The sequence below is a fragment of the Thermobia domestica genome, chromosome 6, assembly GCF_964235325.1.
Source record: "Thermobia domestica chromosome 6, izTheDome1.hap1.1, whole genome shotgun sequence".
NCBI classification, from domain to species: domain Eukaryota; kingdom Metazoa; phylum Arthropoda; class Insecta; order Zygentoma; family Lepismatidae; genus Thermobia; species Thermobia domestica.
In genome coordinates this window covers 248,371,863-248,389,339 of record NC_137459.1, presented here as the reverse complement: position 1 = coordinate 248,389,339, position 17,477 = coordinate 248,371,863, and the positions used below count along the sequence as shown (strand labels likewise).

At 35.1% G+C, this 17,477-nt stretch overlaps 1 protein-coding gene across 2 annotated transcripts in view; it reads left to right on the top strand.

The window, feature by feature from the left end:
- The window catches only part of Crk (Crk proto-oncogene, adaptor protein), a 92,414-nt gene extending 83,452 nt beyond the window's left edge, over positions 1-8,962 (top strand). For both annotated transcript variants that reach the window (XM_081762737.1, XM_081762736.1), the window contains 2 exons: positions 2,055-2,162; positions 7,843-8,962. In XM_081762737.1, the coding sequence (XP_081618863.1) occupies positions 2,055-2,162; positions 7,843-8,061 (327 nt within the window). In that variant the 3' untranslated portion in view covers positions 8,062-8,962. The remainder of the gene's footprint in view (positions 1-2,054; positions 2,163-7,842) is intronic.
- The last annotated feature ends 8,515 nt before the right edge of the window (positions 8,963-17,477 follow it).

Genomic DNA, 17,477 nt, shown 5'->3' with positions numbered 1-17,477 from the left:
TTTGGCTCCAATGCAAGAAGCTGCAGCATCTCCAAATATTAAATTCCAGCTGTGAGCACCGCAAGGTACAAAGCAATTTCAATATCAGCATGTTCGGCAAGTCAGATTATTTCTGAGAAATCTTCGAGAGCTTTAACACATCTTCCTTTAAGATTAAGAATAAGGGTATTTTTTTTATTACAAGTGCCGATGCGGGGCCCTAGGCGATTGCCTACTTTGCCTATGCCTAACGCCACTTCTGTTTCTGGTGTTTCCAGTCTCCTCAAATAAACTGTTCCAGATTAGGTCATTCGTCTCCCGTTGGAAAGGGGAGGTGGTAGATACTTCTTGGTTTCTGTGTAGTAAATGCGCTGATCACGTCCGGTCGTTATGTATTGCACATGCATAGTTCGCAGTTTATCCGCCCTTTTGTTCCCTTATTGTGTTTAAGTCTATCCAGGTCAGTGCATACACACACCGAATCCTTGTCCTTTCTTTGTGCAAATCCTTGTGGCGCGTCCCTACTACTCTCCCTTTGTCAGTCAGGTGTTACTTCCTTCCAAGTGTGTGGAATCGCTCCTTGTCGCACCTCTCATTTGTCTGAAATCCGATATTACATGCATTTTCCAACATTTGCGACAGTTCATAACTCGGTTACGACGTCGGATTTCACTATGAATCACATGAACTTCTTTCTTTGTTTCCATGTATAGAATCATCTCCCAAGCCTTGTAACATGTATTCTGTTACACTCTGTATATACTCTTTTATCCATCAAAGACTACTCAAGTTGATCCTGTAATTCCAAAGTTGACCAAAGACCATTTAGAGGATGAGGATGTAGCTTTGCAACATCCGCCAAAGTATTCTAAAGCATACTTAAAAAAAAATAAAATAAAATAAAAATAAAATAAGAACAGTTCAAGTGCACTATGTGAATTGTAATTGCCTTCTAGTGCAATTTTTCCATGAAGTGATTAATCTCACATGTTTGACAGAGTGAGATGTTGAGACTTAACTGCAAACAGTGCATACAACTCTATATTATTAGCAGACTAGATTTATGTGTCCGTACATGAAACAAGCTACCACTTATTTGAATCCGTTCTCGTGCTGTCAAAAGAGTTCCTAAAGATAATTAAATAATAGGTTATGGAGCTAGTATTTGGACATAACATAAAAGCAACTTAAGTTAGTCCAATATATGTAACGGTGTTATGCCTAGTTTGGGAGAAAATATGAAAATTGGATCTTGATTTTAATAAATGGTCTAGAAATGTTAATGTTGGAAATCGAATCATAGGTCAGTAATTTCCATAAATTTAATGTTATTAGCAGTAGCCACAGTTAAGAATGCAACAATATTAAGGATATTCAGTTACTGTGTGCATTTGACGCCTAGCAAGAGAATGTGGGTACTGAAGATTCTATAGTTTACTATAATCACGTATTCCCTTTGGAAGCGTCTTATCTAACCTTGCAACTGTCTTTGGTATACCTATTTCTAATGTTGAATTCCATTAATTTGTGACACTGTGAAGCTTACGGAATATGTCAATTCAAGACTCAGTTAAGTAAAAATAACGAAACTAAATTTGCATGCCTATTACGTAATTTCGAAGATTAAGCTTAAGATCAAGGAAACTGCAAAATATCCTAGTTTCAACCTTCTGATCTCTTTGAGTCGGCATACGGTTAATTGTAGACTTTATTTCTTTGAATCGAAAGAAAGAAAAATGAGACATAAGCAAGTGCAAAAAGTAATCCTGTGTGCAATGAATGATTACATATCCGTTTTCTTGTCCCTATCTGTTATATCCGTATTTACCCTGCTTTTAATCACATAAAAAATACTGGAGAAAACCTTATATTTATGCTTTTTAATTCCAGTCTTTTACTTATTTATGTATTATATTTGAATGTAAAGGAGAAGTGGTGCTTAGGGCCACGTATGATCAATTGGGATAGTGCGTGAAAACTTGATCCACCACGAGTGATACATTAACTTTACAAACATTAAGTATGCCTTGTAAACTCTAGTTTTTTATTGGTCAGAAACTCGTTTGTGCTTTTAGTGTGAAGATAGTCAGCACTGTGTAACGGACGGAATTCGACCCAGTTCAGGAGGGGGAAACGTAGTAACCCAGCAGCAAGAGGCATCAATTCGAAGAACTAATATTCAAGTAAGTAAATTAATTGTATCTTAGTAGCACATTTAAGTTCACTGCATTACAATCTAGTGTCCGATTAAAGCTCAAATTTTATTACTTTTTAAAAATAAGTTTTGATGTGTTAAATGTAATATACTACATACGTATAATTAAATGTGGAACACAGCATTCCATCAATTGCCCGTGCGATCCTGTTGCCACATACTTGATCTTTCGATGAAATTTACGAGTACATGTTATCGTAATACTTTTCAATTTACGTAATGGTGCCTCGAATTTTTTCCTCAAACTGGCGAATTGTTCGCTTGTTTGTATATGCGGGAGCTTTAGCAAAACTCCAAAGATAGAATTCACAATCCTACTGACGTACTACGTCTGACCGCCTCATAATTTTCCAACTATATCATCTATTTGTAATGTTTGTATTACTTTCGATTCCTCCGTCTGATTTTGGATGGAATGGTTCATATTTGTGGTCCGCAGCTCTTATTACTGTGTGAGTTTTTTTGTAATTCCTGATATTGATTAGTCCTCGTCCTCCTTCCTTTCTTTACAGTGATATTGTTTCTACAGCCTCTTGTGGGAGTAGTATTCTATTCTTTGTCAATATTTTTCTGTTTTTTCTTTCAGGTGCTGCTAGTTCATTCTCTGTCCATTTTATTATTCCGAACAAATATGTTAGAACTTATGCACCAAATGTATTAATAGCTTATCTAAATTCTTACTGTTGAGATTTGATTTGCGTATATCTCTCCGTCTCCGTTGGTAATTTTGTGTTGTTTTCTCTGTTCTACCCTTCTCGATTGATTGAAACTTAGGTACTTGTAATACTTTTTTTCGGCTTCATAGATTCCATTCTCTCTTCTGTGGTTACCTTCTGTTCTTTGATTGTTTGTTTGCCTTGATTAACCTCTAGTGTTTTACATTTCTCTATTCCAAATTCCATCGTTATATGTGTCGAGAACAGTTCAGTGTTCTTCAACAGATTTCTGAGTTGGTTTTCCGTGCTCGCGTACAGTTTGGTATCATCCATAAGCATTAGGTTTGTTATTTTTAATTCTGTTTATTTGGTTACTTTTATGCTGAATCATACTTCGTGTTATCCAATAATTCAGAGAGTAAGTTGAGTCCTACACAGAAAAGGATTGGACTCAGGCTTTTGAAATATTTCTCTCCTAATTTATACATTTTCTATCTAGTTCTGCCTGATTATCTTTCAAGTATAGTTTTGTATTCTCTCTGTCCATGTTGTTTTGTACAAAGTGCATCAATTTCTTATTTATTTCATAGTTTTTTTTTTTTTTTTTTAATAACTGTGCAAGAATCAGAAATTTGGTATTCAGTCGTATGCTTTCTAGTAGTCTATGTACGCTGTGTATATAGTGTGGTCCTATGTTTATCATAAACTTGGTTTGTTATTACCTCGTCTGTTATTAAGTGTTCTCTGTACCCCTGAGAGAATTTTCTGCAACCTTTTTATCTGTTTTGCTATTATTATAAGTTTTATTATTTAAGAGTTGAAAACTCAGTGTTTCACCTAAAAGCGCAGAAAGGAGCAGACGAAAACCTATGGCCAAGGAGCTGAGAGAAGGGAGACGTAAAGTGTACATAATTTACGAAAATAGGGGATGCGAGCTAAACAAGGTCGGGAACCATTGTTGCAGGCAGTAGTATTGTCTAGTATCAAAAAAAGATTTTTCTCACGTTGTTTTGTAGATTGTTCTTAGAATAACGAAACTGTGTTCATAGTTTTTATATATCTTTACCGTATTCATGTTGTAGAACACTTAGAGAATCAACAGTTCTTAACTTTTGCATTACCAAAATGTTCCTCATGTACAAGCTTCCCACTAAATTGAATAGACCCACCACCCATAAAAATATCTGGTCTGCCTTGCCAAAATCGAATTGTAAACATCGCTATACATATTTTCTGCACTTTTATTGTACTTGCCATCTGTTATTGTTATGCACTATATTTGGAACTTACTACTGGTTGCTTATTTTCAGGACTTAAAAATAGAGAAAGAACTAAACAAGTAAAATAATATTACGCACTTTAGCTCTAAACTTAACGATGATATTGGAGAGCACTATAGTTAAAACATAATCTAATACCGTGTATATGAATTTTATTTTGTATCTGTTAATACATATTTACGCACGTATTTCTGTGGTGTTTAGTGCGTATAAGTTCGCTGTTTATTTACGTTTAGAACTGAGGGTCATGCATTTGCTTTTCGCATTACAACTTTTCTCGATTGTGAAACTTACTTCACAGATCAGTCGATTCATGAGATGTCCAGAATGTTTCCCCATTTCTTAGTGCATGGTGTTCTTTTGTTGGGTGTCACCCTATGAAGGAAATAGTTCTGTTTAGATATATGACATTTTAATGTACTGTAGTGTTTGCTGGCAGCGTAAAATCAGTTTCGAAGCAAGTCTTTTCATATTGCTTTGCATAGAGAAATTGGTGGGAGCTTTATTTTACAAAAATCTACTAATTTGTTGAATTAAAGATACTCCCTGTTAAGATATTTGTTCTCATCTATTCCTCACGAATTCTATGCAATTTCATTTTTTAACTAAATAGTACAATTATCAGTTAAACATTTGAATTATTTATATATTCATGCGATTTTGAAAACTACTTTGTTTTTGCATCGCAACAGTTTCAAGTATAAATTGCATGTGGTTTGCTAAAAGATGGGTAAAACTTGCAATTCCATTTTATCTGACTCCGAAGAAGCAATCTAAGCTATAAATCTTTAGCTGTCAGACTCTTAAAGTATTGTTCCTTGTTTTTGTTGATAAGAAGTTGTTTTCCACAGTGTCCTATAAACGTGCACTGCATATATTGATCACTTACTATCCTTTCAAAAATTGCAATTAACGACTGCTCTGATTTGGTAGCAAGTTTAAAAGCCTGTGAGGTGGCATAATGAGAAATTACTAGATTAAAGTTCCCTGAGCAGCAGTAACATTGCTGAAAACAATATACCAAATTCTTGAAACAACTTTTTTACTGCCATATTTAATAATGGTCTGTAGGTGGTAGACCATAATCATCTTGGTAAAAATTCATAATGAGTTTCACTACCTGAAAAGTAAATTTAATTCGCTTTGATTTTCAGTTCAGTGTCCCTTTCAGCAGCGAGGCTATGTCAGACCTGGACCTACAGCTTAAAGGGGAATCCAAACCACATGAGCTCCCGCCGAAAAATATAAAGATTATCAAAAAGTTACATAGTATTTGTAACTTAAACTAGAAGTACAAATCACTGAACAAATCAACGTTTATTTTAAAATAATAATTGTGTAACAGCTTCGCCAACTGAACATATTGGCTTCATGACATTTCAATCGCACCAACTCATTTGAGAATATCATGGTGCAGCTGTGTATGAATTGTTTTGCAACATATAGCTGCATCAAAATCGGTTTAAAGAGTTGAGACTAGATATTAATGATAATAAGGTGTACATGTTGGCGTTCTACATCAACTTCTTACAATCTGGAGAAGGAAGAACTTACGTAACTTACATAAGATTTCGTTAGCATGTGTTTACATTCAAGAGTAGTGGAAGCCATTAACAGTCAATATTGAAACCTTAATAGAAAGCAGTTAGGTTAACTGTTTGTAAATAATAATCATGTATATTTTTAGACAACTTTCTGCCTTAAGTAGGCAATCACAGAACTCAGTAAACCGATAACAAAATTGCAGTAAGTTTTTTTTTTTTTTTTTTCTTTTCATAAAGGTGTTGTGACCTATAAAAGTTGCATAAATTGACGTAAGAGGTTTTCAAGTAGGGCGCATCTCAGAATAACGCATCTTGGAATCAGACTCAATTTAAACTCAATAGGCGAGCGTTTCTTCTTAATCTCGTGCTATAAATCGTGTGCTGTTAATTTGTGAGGTCGCAGATTCAAATCCTGGTGGGATTAAAAACTTGAAGTCAATACTGCTTTCATTTCAATATTGACTTCCTTCTTTGACCTTACTACTAGAAAATGACATAAATAACAACCCTAATGTGATTTCACATCACCTACAAACATTTAAAAGTAATACGAATGGATTCCATTGTTATCTTCTGTCAAGAAGGAGTTAAGGTTCGACTCTTCCTTTCCCATTCTTTAATATGAAATGAAATGATTACATGTGGTGAACAGTTGATGCTATATAATAACATTGACACGGTATATTTGGTGGAATATAAGTGATGTTTATAAGAGTTGCTTGTGTTTCAATTTAGCACAGTGATACGAAATGTTAGTCTAAATCGAGTATTTCAAGTTTTGTAAAAAGTTGTGGTGTACTTGCTTAATTTACATATATATTCAAATAGAAAGTAAAATTCCTGTAGTAAAATTGTGGACAATTTTTCCACGGCGGGCAAAAATTTAAATTACAATAAAATCTATATTTTAACCACCATCGGATTCTCTTTAAAAGATTCATCATCAACATAGACAGGTGACAAATTCACATAAAAGAAGTCCATTTCGAGGCAAAATCTATTTTAGACTGTAGCGTATGAATTTCTGATGCAGAAATTAGTTATGTAATGTAGGAAAGATGTTTTTGTAATATAAAATGTTGCAAATAATAGATATTGTATCTATCTAAGTGTGGCATTCGTTCACTGTGATTTAAATAATGTATTCCAGCATTCCAATTACGTATAGAACGCTACATATATTATTTCTTTTTTATCCCGCCTGCCTATGTTTCGGAAAATCTATACTGTTCCATCCCTGTTAAGCAGCGGAACATCAAAAATGCCCCACTAATTCTGCATTTCTTTTATTAATGGGGTTTGACAAGCAAGCAGCGGATGTGACAAGAGCTTGAGCCGTTACTTTTTATTATTATTATTGTTACGTTGTGCAACATTAATCCTGTCTCATTTGTTAGCATAGTCGTTCTGCAGAAAGAAAATGCTTCGAATAGTGGGAAAAACCGAGAGCATGTTTGCTTATGTAGCTGAGTAAATCCGTCTGTACTGAAGTATCAAATATCTGGAAATTGTAAAATATGAATGGGAATTCCTAATGGTAACGATCTGTTAATACATTGTTGGCAGTAGACATAATAGTAATAAACAGTTCCATCGCCTCTTGTATTTTGGGACAAGTTACACTCAGTGAACAAGTTTCTCCCTTTCTTCCTTGGGTTTATTGAAAGATCGTTCCAAAACAAGAAAGACTGTTTAAAGAATGAAAAGTTCATGTATACTGTTGAATATTCAGTACTAAGTGTCCTACATACAGAGGTGAATTTAACATTAGCAGCGTAAGAATAAAGTTCGTTAAATGAGGCAAATTCCAATATAAACAGGTGACCAACTTACAGAGTAATAAATAATGCATATGTTATAAGAAAATAGTCTCTACAGGAATAAGGCAAGTTCGGCAATGGTAATAGTGATGTTGTTGTTCATCAGACTCTGTCAAGTTCTAGGAATGGTAATGAATGCTGTGGACGTTATTTTAAAATTTTGTGCAGAAGATTATGTAGAAATGTAATTCTTTCTCAGCGATACATGAAAGTTAAAATATTATCATAGAAATTACAATGTGCTGTTGAATGTGTTCATTTATGTATTGAGTCTTTGTGTTATATTATGTTCTGAATTTGTTCTTTGTTTCTTGTTTTGACTTTGTTTTTTTTCTTTCTTTCCCTTAGAGAAAGCTTCCGGCCTATGCCCGTGTAAAACAGGCCAGAGTTCCAAATGCCTATGATAAAACTGCTTTAAAGTTGGAAGTAGGGGACATAATAAAAGTAACGAAGATGAACATCAATGGTCAGTGGGAAGGCGAACTTAATGGAAAAGTAGGACATTTCCCATTTACGCACGTCGAATTCGTCGATTCTGAAAATAACGATGGCGCAGAAGAAAGCTAAAGCTTCTAATATTTCTAGATAAGACGAGAAATTTTAAGTCTGACATAATGCTTAATTTTGCAAGTGGCGGACTATTTTTGGTTGTATATACACGAGGAAGAGGAAGGCATAATAATAATAATAAAACTGTTCCTGTGCATTGTGGAATTTTCACAATTTACAGTTGTGTTGCTTGTATAATATTAAATTTGTACCACTGCTCAATTAATCCCATTATTTCCAGCTGAATTCGGTTCTATTTTAGTGAACAAACGATAATCCTGCTGTAGAAACGCTAATTATGCTTTTATTATGAACAGCTGGAGGTTTGGGATTAGCTTCATCGTAATAAATTGACGAATGCAGTTGTGATTTTTCACCCCCTGCAGCTGAGTCTCTTGGTAGTGAACCTCTCTGATGAAATTCCATAATGAAAATGACAAATATCCCAAATATATATATATTCTATATATATACATATAAAGAGACATCTTGTCATTTATATGAGGTTTGGTTGTACAATATAATTTACAGCGTCAGTGCTCGTTTCGTGTGTGTCATGCTTATGTGAATAAGTTAACAATATATTGTTTTAGATTCATTCTGTGTTGAGTTCACAGAAATTAATTTTATTAAATTGACTGGTTTGAACAATATATGCATGTGCATGTTCCTTTCTTACAGTTCATGTAAGCTTTGAGAATTAGCCAGCAGGCACATAACGTGCACTGCTAAATAATGTACATTTTGAAGAATAAATTATTATGAAATATATATATAAGGTTCACAAAATACGAACGTAATCTCTTTGCGGGTTGTTTGGATTGGTAAATTGTGCAGCATTTGTTCAATGAATTATGAGAACTTTGGCAGGTTTCAGGGTTAATGATTGTGTGATGGAAATAAATATCTGTTCAAAGTTCTTTCGTTTTAGTTTATTTCAATGTTGATCCTGTTTGTATATACCGTATGTGTGTGTGTGTGCATAAGGAAAGGGAAGAAACAATTTATGACATACTTCCAATAGAATAACAGAAAGCAATCTTTAGGAACTGTTTACTGTTGCTTTTTTATTTTATTAGTTTATGCTTGTATTCAATAGAATAAATGTTTAGGCATGTACATTTAAACATACAGTAATCTTGTTTTCTGAGAGCTCAAATTTAAATAGTGTTTGCAGTTTGCTACCGAATGTTCAGTAATTAAATTTTAGTATTGCATCTATTATAGATGAATTGTAATTAAGCAGCAGCATCTCACATCAAAGTACTTAACTTTCCTTTTTTTTTTTTTCGTTGCTTCTCCTCCTCGAGAGTTTCTTCCTTTTGAATTCCAGTAATGACTTCTACACAGAAAGTTATGCACGCTCTACTTCTACGTACTTTCGAATCCTGCCTTCGGTTCTGGTAGTTCATTCGTCAGCAGCACCGGGAGAAGACAGTATACCTGGGAAATAGTGCAGAAAGTCTTTTTATTCTTAAAAATGAAATAAGAAACACGTTAATAGGGTAGAAATATTCTAAGAAATAAATAGAAATATTTTCATTTTATTTTCATATCCATTGAAATATTCTATAATAACACACTGTCAAGAAAGAACACTTGACTAACCTGTACATACAACTACATTCAATACAAAATACATCTTTCTGAAGATCTTATCTCCTGACACATTTCTTTTGTTAATATCCCTGGAGTAAAATTATTTACACACATTCTCAGTTAATAACGGAAGCAACTTGACGATACGGGTCGGCTCATTGAGTCCAAATCTACGAAAAGAAACCCCCTTTCCAGATTGAGCTATCCAAAAGTCACAATAATTTGATAATATAATAGAATTCTAACGTACTAGATACGTATAGAAGCATTATATTGATTTTATTCTGACATCTAGAAAAATGAACTATTTACAAAACACACAGCAGTTAAATTTGTTATTAAAACCACAAATAGAAAGGATAGACCGATATTACTATCCCTACTGTAATGTGAAGCCACTAGGGGACGATATGAGGTGCATGGAGAACAACAGATAAGTGATAGAAAAATGGCAGTTCCTTTCTCTTTCTTTTTTATCTTTTCTTTTTCCCTCGTGGAATTGTTACTCCTAAATATCAAGCGCTTGTCACAGTATTACATTAATTTCTAAATTTACAGGAATTTTTTAATATTAACATGGGCACCTTGAAGTGTGAAATTTTTATCACAATCAAAGTGAAAATGCATCGCCAACAATTAATATGATAAATGATTGATTGTCGTTTGCGTTTCATATCTTATATTTGTTATCCAACTATTTATTCCCGTGCTCGTGGGTTTTCTCGGGGTTCTCCCGTTTCTTCCCACTTTCTTCATTCCACCATTTTTCACTCATCTCTCATAATCACCGTCTCCTTTAGCCTAACCGGCATAACCGTGGGACGTAAAACTCAAAGATTTCATTTCATTTTCAACTATTTATTCTCTAGAAATTCTTGCTTCTCATGTTCAGTGATATATTTTTATTTTCTTATTTTCTCCCATTACTGGCAGTTATTTATATTCTTAGGTGACAATTGACGCTGGCGTTTGGTAACTTTTTTTTTTTTTTTTTTTGCCAAACCTGTGATTTTGATAATTTCCTTGAGAAAGTATGTATTTATATATTTGCATTCCATGTAATTTATTTTCGCAATTTATATTATGCACTGGAAAATGAAGTTGTTCTAAAAGGTTGAACATGGACGTAAATGAAATTCCCAAAACTTGCGTTACTGTTCCTTTGATTTTTTTCTGATAGAATAAGCTGCAAGGAGCCGTATCATTGTTTTTAAGTCATACCATTATAATAGAGAAGAATGACCTATTTTATTGTTTAAAATACTTTATTGGTTTATTTTTTAAATATACTAGAATAGCGCAGGCTAAACAAGCATTCAATAGGAAAGAGGACTACTAACATCAAGAAATGTTGGACGCTCGAAGACCCTGATATGGAGCGTGGCTCTTTACGAATCGGAGACGTGGACATTGAGAAAAGCTGAAATATTCAAACTGGAAGTATTTGAAATGTGGTGTTGGCGCAGAATGCTGCGCATATCATGGACCGAAAGAAAAAGAAATGAAGGTGTACTAAGGGAAGTTAACGAAGGACGACAGATCATGAACATAATAGAAAAAAGAAGAAACAGCATGCTTGGCCATCTTATTCGGCACTCCGATTGAATCACAGTGTTGATAGAGAGAAAGGCAGAAGGAAAACCAGGAAGAGAAAGAATAGAATATCTAGATGCAGTTACAGAGAAGAGACCTTATCACAGTATAAAACAGTTCTACCAAGGGAGAGAAAAATTTTAAAATTTTCATGTTGCCTACCAACCTATGGTTAAGGTGAACAAGATGATACTCTGTGGCAGTAATTTTATCAGACGATAAACGAGAAGCACATTTAGATGCAATCTGTCGTAGTTTCTGGAATATACATAGCACATATAGATTATTAAATGTAAAGACATTCATTTAGGAATAAAATAAAATAAAATAAAATAAAGAGCTACTTCCTACAATATTTTCTGTAGTCAGTGATGTGTTAAAGCTCTACGGTGAGACTGCCAAAAAGAAAAACTAGAGTAATCATTGTATTGTAAAATATTTTATAACAAAGCATATTCCAGAAATTAACTCTCAGAAATGTTTATATCATCACCTAATGGGAGCTATAAGTGATCCAATACTAATATAAACTTACCTAATATTAGCTATCTATATGAATATTCTGTTAATAGATTTCATACATTAACTGAGAAGTTTGTTTCCAAAAGATAGCATGTATATTCATAGAAGCTCTGCAGACATGAAAACTTAACGTGTATTTTGAAACAGAAAGAAGAAATAGAATTTTAAAGTTCGTAAGTAATCAGAATGATAACCAGCGGTAACAAATATCTTAAATGTTCGTCATATATGAGAATAAGTTTTTCATGTTCCGCAAATGTATGAATGAGCATGCCAACTTCTGAAAGTTAACTTCTCAGTTGTGATGAGATATGGTAGTTTAGTGAGTTGGAGCTAAACAACAATTCAGTTAATAAGTAGTATACAAGCACTGAAGGTTTCACTAATGCACAGTGGGCCAGGAACTCTGAAAACCTGGCCAAAACCCCAAAAATGAAAGTTCATGGAAGGATCTATCACCTAACGCATATGATCAAGGAAGGTTCCAATCGCACAGAGATATAACTGTTACTGACATATGTTCACTGGTTTGGTCAGGAGAAAAAGCCAAATCTAAACTTTATAAATGTTCTGTATTCATGTGTATTTTCTGTTAGAGAAGGTTAATTTTGCGATATTTTTACGGATATTAGCGTCATATCCACGAGTGGGTATCTATTGTTTATTTAATCTGTATATATTATAATCCAATGATAAACATCTATTTTTGACGCTATATGTAATTTATCAATTCTATGGATGCTTATGAAGAAGTACGTTGTAAATCAGAAAGAAAAACATTTTTTACAGTTTCATAGGTTTTTAATCCGGGAAAAGCGGATACAATTTTTGTTATTGTTAATATGGTACTTCAATTATTTAGGTTTCTGGAACAGTGAACCAATTTTGCCCGTTTAAATTGTAAGGGCATATTTACTGCGAAAGATGTGTGAAATTTTCTAACCAAAATACAGCATTTAATAGCAATTTTGTTCTCTTTTCAGTGAAATGCCACATAAAATAACTAGAAGGCTATTTGAGTTTCTGAAGAATGCAAAAGGGAACAGAGAAGCCAATAGCAGCAGCTCCTGCGCTTTGTGGAAGATGAAATATCAGATGGAGATATGTTATGTAGTGCTGACTAAAACACAGTAGTCGCCTTTTCCTGTCAGATGTTCCGGTAGCTCGACAAATGCAATCGCGAGTACGGTAAAGTAGAGGAAAAGTATGGGGACTGGCTGGCTACTGATATTAATCTGAGTGATAGTGAACCACAACCATCGACCTTGGCGAAAGTCGGATGCCCACAGGTAGACTTTGCTGAAAGCAGTAAAAGATAAAAGTGGAGGAAGACTGACGCATTTCGGTCAGCCGAGAGTGGAACCACTCTTGCTTACTCAGCCGCGATGAAGTACAGAGATCAAAGAGAACTTGACAAGTCAAAAATACTAGAAGAAATCGAGGCAAATCCTACTAGAACGACCAAGATTAGGAAGTCCTGGACACAATCTGAAAACACTCTGCAATGTCGTGCGATTCAGATAAGGTTCTAGCATTATTTCTGGATACCAATCTAACTAAACACCAATACCAACTTCTTAGGAGTGAAGTGAAGGAACTGGGCCATGATATTTATCCCACTTATAATCATATACGAGGCGCAAAGAAGAAGTGCTACCCAGAGGGCATACAAGTGAGGGAGTCGTTGTCGGAAGTGCTACTTCAGTACCTACTAGATCACACTGTGAAAAGGCTTTTGCAGGTTCAAGAACCAGTCTTCGAGAGCATGCCACGGATACACCGTATGTGTCTAACGTTGATCAGCAAGTGAGGCTGTGATGGGTCTAGTGGTCAGGCCCAAAACAAGCAGTCAGTAAGTAAAGCTGGGTTTCAGGATTCAGAAATTTTCTTCATTTCATGTGTGTCATTGCAGCTGTTTTTCGACAAGAAAGGTGAAAGAATTGTAGTGTGGCAGAATCCCCACCCATCACCACCAAGATTCCAGTTCGGCTCCAATTCAAGAAAGAAACCGAGGAGCTGGCACGAGAAGAGGTGCAGCGAGTACAAGAACAAATGTCAGCCGTTCGTTGAAGATATGGCGTTTCAAGTCCAACACAACCTCCATTTGACAATGGTAGACGGCAAAGTCTGCAACGCTATCATCCATACAAAGTCTGCACAAACATGTTATGTATGCGACACAAAACCTAAAGATATGAACAGTTACAAGAAGACCTCAATCAGCAAACCTGAAATCAGACAGCACGTTTAAAAAAGAATTAACATGGGAAATAGGTGGGGTACCAAAACATAATTTATAAAGACAATTCGCACAGAAAAGACACTATTTTGTGATATAAATCATAAATCATACATATTTTTGCAATTTGTGACCGCCATATTGTATCCACCATTTTGAATTTTACCCTTTTGGTATCCAATTCGTACTGAGCGACTTTCTAAACCTATGTATACCAACTTTCATAAAAATGAAAACACAACTTCCAATTTTGGCCAGGTTTTCGGGGTTCCTGGCCCACTGTGTAATGGTTTGAAAACATGCGTAATATAATGTAACTAATCATTAATGTTCGCAGCAGAATTGTGTATCTTTTTTCTACAGAACGCGAGGTTTCTTGACAACCTTCTTAGCAGACAACTTCTTTCGGAGAAAAAGTTCACCAACTAAAACGTCAACAAAGGTAAAAATACAGTATCTCTATTTTAACTCTTATCATTTTCTACACGTGTTAGTGTGCATACAATTTATGATATCTGACAGAACTTATCGAACGAAGAATACTAATTACCAAATGATATTGTGTGATATATATTTTAAGTGTACCTACAGAAACAGCAATACAAGTAAATGGGAGATCATGCACGAGAAGAAAATTGATTTCCCATTAGAAGAGTAACATAGACTTCCTCAATACTGCTTTATAACTATGTACAGTCTTGTTCAAAAAATCTCTGTCACCATTTTGCTTTACAAGGCATATTCTGGCAACCATACATAAGAAATTCTTATACTTTGGCTCTAAATAATCTCAGCTTGCCAAAGAAAATCCACATTTGTTTGATTTAATTCCAACTGTAGGTAAGAGTACAAGGCTTTTTAACTTGAGATGGTTAGCCAGTTTTTTAATAAGACTGAACACTTAAACGCACTGCTTTGCAAGAGACTTGGTAGATTGTAGTACGGCCAAAAGAGGCATTGTTGGTTAGAGTCGCGCAAGCGCAGTACGTTCGCAAGTTCTTCTTCCGTTCTACAAGAATTCTTACTGGCTGTACTCAAAAACATTTTAAACTGTGATCGCCTAACGTTTTTCAATTTGTTGAAGTCTGTGTTGAACCTGCCAATTCCTCATTTGAAGTTCAGGGAAACCCATTATACCTGACTATGCTGATGTCATATCGACAGCAATCGGTAGTTGGATTATAAAGTCCAGAATTATCCTTACTTGAAGGGTTGAGTGCCAGCGTAGCTTCTGTGACACATACATAACTTTGAGAAATTTGGACTTAATATCAAGCTTCTCCATAAGTTTAACAGGTAACAAAAAATCACCGCGCCGTCCTAGCACTGAATGAGTCATATTTCTCGATAGGTTAAGTCTCTCTGGGTAGAGTTGCATCTAGGGGGCGGTTCGTGGGCCTAACTGAGAAATTTCTATTTCAGCTCGAAGGCGACTCAACCTTCCAATTTATAGATATCTGTGTGTTTTGAGTGTTGTGTGAATACCTGTCAAGAAGTACCTAGAAATACATCCTGTGTATGTACTGAAACTGTTTTGCCTATTCTAACACAATATCTACTTCATTAAAAGTTGGTAATTTGTATCTCATGAAAGAGTAAAGTTTTGGTTAGTTGATTTGAACTTTAGCGTCCATTTCAGCATCAAGGCTATATGAGACGTGGGCGTGCAGGTTAACGTTGAATCCAAACCACATTACTTCCCAACCGAGAAGGAATAAGGTTTTATTTGTGTGTAGGAGTTTAATGTTCCTTTCCAGCACCGAGGCTATGAGGTGGAATTCGAACCACCGTAATGCGTTCAAATGCTCTCCCGCCGGAAATTGAACCCGGAACCTCGTGCACCAAAGGCATACACACTATCCACCAACGGGGAGGACTAATGTATTCAGTAGAACAAAGTATTCTTTTTAGTGAGAATACGTTTATGACTCCCGAAAATACTGTGACTGCAAGTTTGTTCTGGGTAAGTGCTTTTATATTATTTAAGTAACGTAGTTCTGTACAGCTTTCAAACGACTTTCCACTCGAAATGCCAGTGATATGGATATAAAAGGTAGAATATAACGCAGTGAACTTTCTTAAATTATATTGTATCATGCTGTAGTTGCTGCAACCTTTATTTTGAAGTATGAACACAGTTATAATAAGCGTTTTCGAAAAATATCGTGTGACGAAAATTCACCTCCAAGAGTAAACTACCTTTTGTTTTTTTAGGAGAAATTATGTACGCCACATTGTAGGGTCAGTGAAGCATTTATTTTTAAAATATGAACAAAATCACTTCAGTCGTTTTTGAGAAAATGGCTGAAAATCTTATTCCATAGGGTAAAATGCCTCTTCTGGATCTCCCCCACCCCTAAAAAAAGACGTAGCATATGACAAGGCTGTTAATAAAATTCCAGTTTATGAATTTCTTAAACCATTTTCGAGAAATTAGCGTCTTTTTTGTTTTAATTTACACCCTCCATTAAAGTATACTTATTTTGGGGGATATGAAGAAAATCGAAAAAAAAAGAGAGAGAGAAATTTGCAGAAACCGTAAGTTTAAAATTTGGTCCGGATATATAGAACACTATAGCCTCTAGACGAGTGCAAGGCGGGACGAACACATAGACAGACACACTACAAAAATCACTTTTTTCGGTTTGTAGGTGCCAAGAAGCATGTTAATCTGCTGACATCTACAATTGGACTTGTTTTTCCCGATTTCCACACTTCTCTCCTATCGTCACTCGTAAGTAAAACTGAAAAGGAGTGTCTACTTTTAAAGGTTCCATCACACCATTGCCTGTTGATGCTGAGGAAAACCGTGGAAAAACTTGGTGGGATGGGCTTGTACCTCGTACTTAGAATTCGTGCCTCGGGACCTGACCCCGAACCGAGAACATTAATTCATGTTCAACGTTCTTAGTCAACTTGCACAGTGATTCAATAAAGGTGCCTACTACCACATTTGACATATTTCCTTATTCACAGTGAATTCAGTGGATAGCTGATAATCAGCTTGTATGCATTCATATATGGGTATATGTATGTTAATGATTTGCTTAATAGTATAGTTTTTACTTTTGTGCGATGATGGGAGAGAAGAAAGTAGTGATCATGAGGGGAAAAAAAAGTTTGACATTCCCACTCATTTACATGTTTCACGGCTTCTCTATACTGTAAAAGTGATTTTTCGATGTCTGTTCGTCCGCTTGTCCTGATGTAAATGTTCGACGTATCCGCACCAAAAGATTTTACAAGATTCCCGAGGAAGCTTTACCGAATTTCCTTTCTACAGCCAAAATAAAGGGTAGTTTGCTGAAGGGTGAAAATTTAACATTGCGATTTTGTCGAAAACGGTTCTAACGATTTTGTTTAAATTTTACATATTTCATTAACAAGCCAATGCTGTGGTGTAAGGCATTTCTCAGGTTAGATTTGAATTCTTTTAGAACGATTTTCTCAAAAACAACTCAAAGCGATATTGTATATGTAT